At 33.0% G+C, this 10,886-nt stretch overlaps 1 protein-coding gene across 1 annotated transcript; it reads left to right on the plus strand.

Moving 5' to 3' along the window:
- The first annotated feature begins 718 nt into the window (after nucleotides 1-718).
- On the plus strand, nucleotides 719-7,796 carry PLAC8_2 (Placenta-specific protein 8 protein). Its single transcript, XM_051211887.1, has 4 exons — nucleotides 719-1,228; nucleotides 3,486-3,561; nucleotides 4,272-4,408; nucleotides 7,112-7,796. The coding sequence occupies exons 1-4, from the start codon at nucleotides 1,163-1,165 to the stop codon at nucleotides 7,202-7,204; spliced, it is 372 nt and encodes a 123-aa protein (XP_051072000.1). The 5' UTR covers nucleotides 719-1,162; the 3' UTR covers nucleotides 7,205-7,796.
- The last annotated feature ends 3,090 nt before the right edge of the window (nucleotides 7,797-10,886 follow it).

The following is a 10,886-nucleotide window of genomic DNA, read 5'->3' on the forward strand; positions in this document are numbered from 1 at the left end:
ATGCTGCCTTCCCACAGGGAGGAATGGAGTTAGAAAGGGTCGACCCTAAAAATGCACACCTCGTCTTATCCCACGGATATCCATCTCCGGCGGTAAGGTCTCAACAAGTACGGAGCTAACACAAAAATTACCCATGAAAAGGTTGTGTGTGACCGACCTCAAGCAGTTGTCCGTTGGGCACTGCGGTCACGCTCTCAGGTCACTAAGACCACCTGTAATCCAATTTCCTTTTCAGGTACCTCCAGAACAACCCTTCCACGGTGTGCGCAACCGTGAGGTGATAACCACCCTCATACTTCTAACAGCACTCAAGACCACTGTATTCATAATCATATCCATAAAAACAAAGAGAAAACATAATAAGACATATTGAATGAAATCTTTGTGAATGTAATTGACTTAAGATATTCAGTTAGTTTTCATTGATATATAGCTTGTATTATAATTAATTTTTAATAGTAACATTATTCTGGCATAATGTTACAAGTGATTAACTGTTATATATTTTATTTAACGATAAATTCATCAAACTTTAACTATACTACTATCCAAAATATAATTTTTGATATATTCCAAAATTATTAGAAAGGGGGGTTTTATGGAGATTATAGTGATTCAATAGTTGAGTTCATGAGTCAAATAATGCTAGATTATCATGGAAAACATGTAAGTACTGGGCGGCTATTTCGTCCTAATGTGGGACTCCTTAGCAATGCGCATCAACGATCCCGCTCCCGGGAGACCACTTTCAGAATTGGCTAGGACCATCCAATAAAAAAAGACACTGTTCATGAGACTGAACCAATCAAATTGCAATAAAAATAGTCGGTATTAGTGAAACAGTGACTACATAATTGGTCTGGATCACAGCAGGAAATGAGAAGTTTTGTGGTGATACATTTATTTCAAGCATGGATTCAGTTATAAGCAGACAATCACGTTATCGAAGAGCAAACAGATACACCTTGAAGTTAGTATGACAACTAATTAAAAGAAATCAATACAAGCTTTAATATAACCGAAACGGTGTTTGGTGAATGGGACAGACATTTAATGAAATAATTAGCGTGCAGACAAACACGAATATATATATATATATACATATATATATATATATATATATATAAACTTGGACAATGCTCTTAACATAAATCAACTAACAATGGTTGAAGTACGGTCAAGCGGACAATCTACCACTGTTGTTTTACAGCAGCCTCTGTCAGTATTGGTAAGCGATAAGAAATGTTTGTATATGTTTGACATTTGTCAGTTTCTGTTTCCATGATTCAAATACTAAAGTTCTCCCTGTGCATAAAATGCCTTTGTCGAGTGTAAGTCTTCTTCAGTTTCACAAGATGGTCGTTTACATGAAGGACTAAATTTCACTAAATAATCATTGTAAACCAATAAAAAATAGAGATTCTAACACAATAGCATGAATTCATTTGATTTCGCTTGATTTTCGTCATCTGCTTACGACCTGTGATATTTAAAAATCATAATTACAAAATGGGTTGATGACAAATATTCCCTCATGGCATCTTAAACTTTTGGAGAGACTATAATTTATGAACGAACCAATCACGTATAAGATAACAGGTCTCGGATAAATAGAGTTTTGGCATTACAGCTGATGTCAGTTTGTGATGACAACCCTAAATCTAATTTCTGACTCTAATCATCAACTGTAAATCATAATTCTAATTCCTCACTCTGGTTTATAACCCTCGTTTGGTCCTTGTTATTAGATGAATACTCTCAAGGTCAATTTGGCGTCGCTCAAGGGTTGTCTATAAATTACTCTCACCATCCTATTTTATCAACTGAGCTTTAATCATTTTATTCTTACCAGTGTCTACTCATATGTTATCACCTGTTTCTGGCCATTTGAACTCTTATCACAATCGAATGTTCTTTTACATAAGGTATATATTTACAGTATTCAGTCTGTTGAATTTATTTACACGCTTGCTATATTAATACGTTTTCAACACAACCCGACTGAACTCTTTCATGTAAGTAATTTATGCCCATTTTGTAATTATGATTTTTAATGTCACAGGCTGTAAACAGCTTACAAGAATCAAACGAGATAAAGTGAATTCATACTATTCTGCTAGAATCTTTGATCTTGCTTTTTTCAGAATGATTAAGGGGAACTATGTGTAAGAATTTAGAGAGTTGTTACGTCGTGATATGGAGCTTCTTAGGGATTGAGCTCAGGTAATTCCTCAACTTTCCAAACATTGATTAGGCATCGAATTATTTACATTGATAAACTTTAGTCCTGTCTTATGCTCGATATGATTGGAGAAGCTAAGGTCATTTTGTAATATAAACTGCGAATTGAAGGGGTTTTGTAAACCTGTTATGTTAATAGTTGGAATTAATGAATATCGGAAGTAAAGATCATTGTATTTTAACCCAGTGATGCAACAAAAATTTACATGACTTGAAATCTAGGGGTTACGGGTTAACACTACTGAGGAACTGCAAACTGAGAAGGAATAACGGTCGATTACCCCTGTGATCTGGTAGTTCAAAATATGTTCATAAGTGGCGAAGGGAGATTCATACATTGATCTAGTGGTAGTTACTTCTTAACTACGCACAAATGAAATTATCAAAAAATAACCAATAGAATACACTATTTGAACCTATTTCAGGTATTCTAAGTGGTATTTGCGAGGACAATTCTTCATTTTGTGATAAGTTCTGATTCATCACTCATATTTCTCTAACTGACTACTGCTTTCATCTACCAGTCACTTAATATTATAATTCCTAGTTACCATTGTCATTCATTACGTTTAATTTATAGAAGATTCTTTACTATCGTGTAATATAAAGGTGTAACTGGTGAAAACAAACATACGGATCTATCGTGTGTTTATTAATTTGTAGTTCGAAATAGTTTAATGAGAAGCTATATATCTTGGAAATTCAGCCATAATACTTTTATCATATACTTTTAGATAACTCTATAGGGTCGAATTTTCTGAGTCACGAGTGTTCATTTGTGAACTAATTGCGTTATATGTACTAGAGTGAAAAACAAAACCATCGTACACTATGGAATGCACATAGACTCAACTCATCTAATCAGTTGCCTTACTTCGTGCGACCAGTGCTTAAGTGACTAAAGATATTATGCGCAGTGAGCAGACAAACATATCATATACTCATGTAATATAAAATGAACATCATAGCGCACCAACTACTTTATTGTCAATCAGGTTCACAAGCTATATCATATATTTCGAAAGAAATGAGTGGATTTAGATTTTGCTTAGAGGATTTCCACTACTTACCATTGCAATAAATGCAACAACATTGAGGAAGTAATCAAAGTTTGAGTATCTTCGCATCTTGGTATTTTAAAAGTATGTTAACAAAACTAGACTTATTAAGTAAATCAGTTGTGTATTTATATGCCTTAGCCGTTTTCGTGATTTTGATTTATCACGATCAATTTCATTTTTTAGAAACCTCAACAAGGATATTTCCTAACGAGAGGATGGAGTTCTGGAATTTGTAGCTGTTTCGATGATTGTGAATCATGTAAGCAATAATAATTTACTGAGATGATTTTGCTTGTCGATGGAAGATTGAAAATCTATCCTTTTTCAAAATAGACACAATGGTACTAACTAAGAATCCAATAATTTAAAATGTAATCGGACGTATTATTGCTGATTGTTGCATTATGTTTCTCTTATTAGGCGATAGTATAAGAAAAGAAGATTTTCAGTTTGTTTTTCCACCGCTAGTAAAGTAACGTAGCTAAATTTATTGCAATAGTGAGAGACTATTCAATATCTTGTTCGCATTCGTCACAGGCCCAGAACTTATAGACGGTAGTACTGATGCATTAGTTTTAGACCACTCATTCAACATTCAGTGGCCCACTTTCCAAAGAATACAATAAATGTTTACATGCAAGTGACAATGAGTTGTGTACCTAGGTATCGACCTAGTTATCGATTTTCAGTTGGGTATGCTTTCAATCCTGAGGGTGCTAATATTCACTGTGACTTCGAACCCATGTAACTTATTGTCATAATGAAAAGGTTTACGAATGAGTTAGTTGTGCCTTGATCAACCTTCTGTATAACTGAGAGCTTTACATTGATTGATTAGTGGATGGTAATCAGTGCCATATTTTCTCGATTTGGAAATAAAACTACTAATACTCAGTCATAAATTAAACACTAATAATTTTTTAGAAAATATATCAAATCTGTTGTTTAAATGGTGCTTTGTGTTTACAGGTCTTTGTGCAGGATTTTGTTATCCATGTTATCTTTGTCATATGTATAGCATTTCAAATGAGGCCTGTTGGCTTCCTTTATTTGGAGTTGGTGTTCTTCCTCTACGTATTAAACATCGAATCAAACACAACATAGATGTACGTTTTACTGATCTATTAGTAATTCTGGTTTTTGTCATTGTGGTGTCGTGGACTTAGTTTTTCAGACGTATATATGTTTTTTAAGATGTATTTTGGACGAAGAAATACGACATATCCTGTCAAGGTGAGTAATAAGTCACCAAGTGGCTGTATGAATAAATGCTCTAGTGCATCAGTGTAAGGAATTCGTTCAAATAAGTTTGTTTGAATGTTAACAATATTATATATAACGTGGGAGTATGGAAGATTTAGTACTTGTAATGAGATTACAGTAAGTTAGAATGAATATCCAGATGCGTTTATTATCTTAATCAGGAAGTATTCGGCTCCATACTTAGCTCAAATAGCTTTCATTAAGGAAAAGAAAGTAGTGTCTAAAAAACTGAATCTTGAAAGTTACATCTGCACAAGGAATGCTGTTATAAATAGTAAAGCCTAATAGATCAGTCTAAACAATCTATCTTCTAGGGTAACCGTTATTTTCGTTAAACATGTTAAAAGGTATATTCCTCAAGTCAAACTCCTCTTAATCTGCTCACCGAAGTACATTAAATTGTTTTACAAAACAGTTCACTATTAAGATGGTTGGAGGTTGTCAACAGGACTACCAACATATATATATATATATATATATATATATATATCATACGAGTTTTAGATTTATTGTTTATATAAATGTATTTTTATAAAATTGTATCTCGTTTTGGGATAGAATACACGAGGAGAAATTCATGAAGTTAATAGTTTATTTTGGTAAAATGATTATTAGTAGTTTTTCTCAACTGTACTCATGATGAAATCAGAAGATTTACCGCTGGTTGCACAAATAAAGTTCAATATCCTACACAACCTAAAGAAAACGTTTCATGTAAGTTCAGTGACTATTCATGAATGATAGTCACAAATAATATAAAGGAACACGACAATTATGTATTCGGCAAATCTGAAGACACATAACCTATTTATGAGTAAAATTTGGACAGAAAACTTCCTTCGATATTAACAAATAATGTAGAGATAGGCTTAGATCAGAAGAACAGCCTACATAATGACATTTGGGATATTTATTTGTTGCAGAATCATCAATAATCACGAATGGTCAGTTTCTTTCAGGTTTAAGTTTGAAGTTAAGAAATTGAGTGTAAAAACATTTAGAAGAGACCGCCATTTTTACCTCGAGAAGAAAATTGATATAACTACAGTCATATCACCAAGATATTTATCGAGAATACTTTAGTAGAAGAGATTGGGGCATTCAACTAACAGGACACCAATAGGGGGAGATAGAGAAAACTCCTTGGGGCACACCGTTTTCGATAGTAAAGAAGAAGAACACTTTCATTTATATAAAATAAACAGCTCCATTCCAGTAAAATAAAATTGTAGTTACTTTGTATTTGGTGTTTTACGATAGTAGACATGTTTAGTGAAAGAGATATTGAAACTGAATCTAAACCAAATGCATAGGGATGAAACGCAAATCAAACATACTCAAGAACCTTTTGTAATCCAAATATCAAACTGAAAGACAGTACCTGTTCAACGCTTGTTATCTAATTTATACGTAAAATAATACAGTACTATTACTTTAGCGTAAAGTACACATGATATACATAGAATCTTCATGTGTCTTACCCGACTATTATTGAGAAATAATGCTTGATTTATACTTGTTCACTTTATATTATCTGAGTTTAGTAATTTAACGGAAATACTTCTGAATTATTCTTATGAATGTTTTATGCACATTCACCAATGAATATTTGGAGTTCATTAAAACAACATCATTTTAATGAAACTTGAACAGAAACTAGATGAGATTTTTATGGCAGTCTTACAATGTACTGTGGGCTGTTATTTTTATGTTTAATAATTGTACCTTTAACTATGTACTAATTACACTAAAAATCACCAGGGTAAATAGATTCAAAACACAATAAAATGTATTAACAAAGACTTATCTATTACCATGTAATAATGCTAATCAGTATATACAACTGTATTATTAAAATCGAAATAATATAATAATCAGTTAAATATGAAAAATCCGATCAGACTTCATGTGACAATTCTAGATCCGTTTCACTTTTTATATCACAATACTAAATTTTACATTGTTCAAAGTTCGTAAATAGATATTAAGTATATTTGTTTATTTACATTAACTTTGTGCTAACGCATTGGATAATGTAATATGATCCGTTAAATGTATTTCTACAATATTGATGTTCGTTATGTTAGCTTATAAACAATATCAACTACTGTGTTTCGAGTAGTATCGATGAATTTCTTAGCTATTATATAGCACACTCAATTCCGAAACTGTTTTAATTTATGTTTAATAATTACAAAGGGTTTGTGAAGAATGTGACGTTTCCATAGTTTACATTACCGGTTGGTTTTTATTTTGACAAGCACTGCAAAGTAGGAAGGACTAGATAACCATTTTGTCTTAGCATGAAACTTCTCAGTTGTACATATGAATGACTCACCATGTCTAGAGGTTTCTATGAGCCTGAGGCCCTCAGTCTAGTTCCCGATGATGTCCATGAATGTGTGTTGTTTAGGGGTCTTGTACTTGAGAGATTCGTCATTCCGGTGCTTCTAGACTCTCAGTGGGTATATTTGACTATTCAGTTGTTTACATTTACCAATATTATTATTGATAATTATTCATTTTAATAATTTCTATTTTATTAGGGCTCATTACTTGATGATCATTTTATTACATGTTGTTGTCCTCAACTTGTTTTATGCCAGTTGAGGCGAGATATGAGATATATGGAATCTTAATAAATTTTAATTATGATAAATATAATCAATCGGAAAATGGAATATTTCAATCTTCTTTCGAAGAATGTTGTTTTTTGATTACATGAGCGTTCTGTAACATAAACTACTTTCATGTTAAAAAGGAATAATTATAGTGTGCATACATGATTAAGAGTTGTTGATAAAGAATAAAAAATCTTTGGTAAAATAATTATTTGACTTGTGTGTTTTCACTGAGCACGGTGGTTTCCCTTTTAGTAAATATGGAATCTATGTAGAATATTCTTTTCCTTATAGTGTACCATGTGTGTGTTCATTATTCCTAACAGTTATCGAGAGCTTCTCTGAAATGTCTTAAAAAGATGAGAGAAGTCTGAAGATACTTTTTCCATTCAGCGCTCAGTAAAGCGATACAACAGGGTTCTATAAAAGAGACAGATTATTCGTCATTTCCTGATAGGTTAACTAGCAATTTTCCTACTAATTTGAGTTTGTTTTCTAAGTAGTACGGTCACACATAAACCCATTAATATCATTATTTCTGTTCATAAACTAGTTTTGTAAGTTGGGTTTATTTCGATTCATTCATCAAGACTTTTCACTTAGACGCTAGGAGTTCATCTCAACATTAGTCACTAATGAACGTCTGATGTATATTTGTTTAGTAGGATATATATATTTGAAGAGGTAGATCGATTTCGATAGGGCAAGCTATCAGTCATATGTGGAACAATTTGAATACTTCACTCCTGTCCGAGTTTTTTGCTGATGATGTTATTTTTAAAGGACAATGAAACCTCCACGACCAAACCATCGTGTTAGAAATAATTTACACTTTATGTTTAATTACTTGAAAATTATTTATATTCAAGATACAACAATTGATATTTCATTAATCTAAATTGAAAATGTAAATTTCATATCACAAAGTTTAGTTAATAAAAGCGAAAAATCCACTAATCCGTATAACGTTTTATTGGCCCGATATCTAACTCTAATTAGATCGTATGAATGTTGTCGAAGTACACATATCGTCAGTCCTCGTATATAATCATCTACTTAATTCGCGTTAGTAAATAACGGAATTGAATAAGTCAAATATGAGAATGGATTTATGAATACATATATTTTGTACACTCACTGATCTGAACAGGAAATAAGAGGGGTGAAACGAATAGAAGAGAAAGAAGCGAAATGATGCACATTGGAGAAGGCATGTGAGCCAACTCAAGCATTATTCAATATTTATGGTCACTCAGAAATAAGTTACAGATACATGATGAGTAGGATAAGATGTACACACACATGCTCTCATATGAATACAGTCAAGGCTGATAATTGAATATTCAGCAAGGTCAAAACATGACTCAAGAAGAATGGAAAAATTGGCCTGTCCAGATGTTAGAATAAGCTATGAGGGTTTAACATAGTCACCGACACTACAACGTATTTACTAATTAAATTTTGAGTGTTTTCCCAAGAGTTGCACAACAGCAGAAGTTTAACAGAACTCAGTTTTTTTAAAAGAACAAGAATATATTTTATAACTTATAATAACAATTACTCAGAAATTAAATAATTCATACTAGGAAATCTCATTTGTTGATATAAAACTTGAAACAACAAGTATACCATCATATTTACAATTCACTTTACTGGAAACATTATTTTATCGGCAACACTATAATTTATGGACGAACCAATCACGTATAAGATAACAGGTGGTGGAGAAGATTTGTAGCTCAGGTGGATGATTTTGATGGAGTTTTGTTCTCTGAGCTGGATGGTTTGGTCGTGGAGCTTTCGTCGTTCTTCTGAACGACATCATCAGCACAAACTTCAGATAGAAGTGAAGTGTTTGAATTTCTCCATACGTGTCTCAAAGCTTGTTCTGTGCACCTCGACGTTGATTGGTTCTTATTGACCTTAAATTTGTCGTTGTTTACTTCTTTGTTTTGGTTGTGTCTCCCATTGTTTTGATTTTTGTTCTTATGTTTGTGCATGATTTTTCTGATTGGTTGATAAATTGGATTGATTTCAATATGCTTGTTGATTGCTGATTGACCTGAGTGCCAGGCTTCTAAAAATTCTCTGGTGTTTTTGGAGTTTCCTCTGTCTAAGATTCCCACATTTTTCCAATCGAATGAGTGTCCGCAGTTGTCCACGTGTATTGATATAAGTGAAGAGATATCATGGCGTTTGACTGCTAATTGATGTTCATGTAGGCGAAGGTGAAGGGGGTGACTGCTTTGTCCGATGTAGTGTTTTTCGCAGTTGGCACAATTTATCTTGTAGATGATGTTTGATTTGTTTTCCTTTGTTATTTCATCTTTTGGTTTGCATAAGATTGATTGTAGTGATTTTGTCGGTTTGTGTGCCACACCTATTCCGAAGGTTTTCAGCAGTCTCGTCGCGGTTTCTGATATTCCTTGTATATATGGTAGGGTGATCCTTTTGTTGATTTTTGTGCTTGACTTGAGTTCTAATGCTGCGTGCGGTTGGTATTTTTTGATGAAGTTGGTTGGGTAGCCGTTCTTTTGAAATATGTCCTTCAGGTATTTCTCTTCATTTCTTCGTGCTGCCAGTGTGCTGCAGTGTGTCTTCGCCCTCTTGAACAAATTGTGTACGCAGTTGATTTTGTGAGCTCAAACACTTCACTTCTATCTGAAGTTTGTGCTGATGATGTCGTTCAGAAGAACGATGAAAGCTCCACGACCAAACCATCCAGCTCAGAGAACAAAACTCCACCAAAATAAGATAACAGGTCTCGGATAAATAGAGTTTTGGCATTATAGCTGATGTTAGTTCATGATGAAAACCCTAAATCTAATTTCTAACCCTAATCATCAACTGTAAATCATAATTCTATTGTGGTGTGTGCTACTTATATTGACATAAGTAGTATATGAAATTAGTCATGAACTGAAGGTCTGGCAGTAGAGAGACAAGAGGATCAAACAGTAAAGAATGGAAACAGGATGCAATTTGTATGAAAATGCAAGAACAATGAAGTCTGAGTTATTTTGAGACAATTGGTGGATATTTTGCAAATTAAGCATTTACTTTATGATTGTTAGATTTCATTACCAAGTCCTGTAATTTTGTGTTAGATACATTCGATTGTCTCCACTCGTGTTCTGTTCACTATACTATTTGCTCACGCTGGTTTATAACCCTTATTTAGTCCTGGTTATTAGGTGGACACTTAATGGTCCATAAACAATAGTATCGACATTTTATCCTATATAAATATTTGCAATCAACAAATCTAAAGTGAATAAATCTATTTAGTTAACACTGAAACATGTTTTTGATGGTGTTTTGTTCTGTGAACAAACCATCCAGGTCAGAGAACAAAACTCCATCGAAATCATCCACCTGAGTTACAAATCTTCTCCACCACCGAAACATGTAATAATGATTTGGTTGTGTTCTTCGATTGTTAACTGTTATCTGATATAGAATGTGTATATGTATGTCATGGACATATGGTTCAACACTTTTGAGTTATTTCATACTAGAACGTGTTAGCTTTTCGACTGTTCTTCATTTTCAATAAATCTACGAAATAATAATGTCGTTACATCATGAAAACTAAATCGAAATTTTTATTAGTTGAAAAATCCTTCCTAATCAAGTAGTCAAATAAAACCAGATAATTTGTTTGCTTCATTTTACTTATTTACTTACGCCTGTTATCCCC

Source organism: Schistosoma haematobium, chromosome ZW, assembly GCF_000699445.3.
Source record: "Schistosoma haematobium chromosome ZW, whole genome shotgun sequence".
In the NCBI taxonomy this organism is placed as follows: Eukaryota; Metazoa; Platyhelminthes; class Trematoda; order Strigeidida; family Schistosomatidae; genus Schistosoma; species Schistosoma haematobium.

Excerpts from the sequence above, each read along its gene's own strand:
- PLAC8_2 (XM_051211887.1), top strand. The coding sequence starts at position 1,163 with ATGGTTGAAGTACGGTCAAGCGGACAATCTACCACTGTTGTTTTACAG. Across the intron at positions 3,562-4,271 it reads TTTCGATGATTGTGAATCAT|GTCTTTGTGCAGGATTTTGT; the intron begins GTAAGCAATAAT and ends TTGTGTTTACAG. Across the intron at positions 4,409-7,111 it reads GAATCAAACACAACATAGAT|GGCTCATTACTTGATGATCA; the intron begins GTACGTTTTACT and ends CTATTTTATTAG.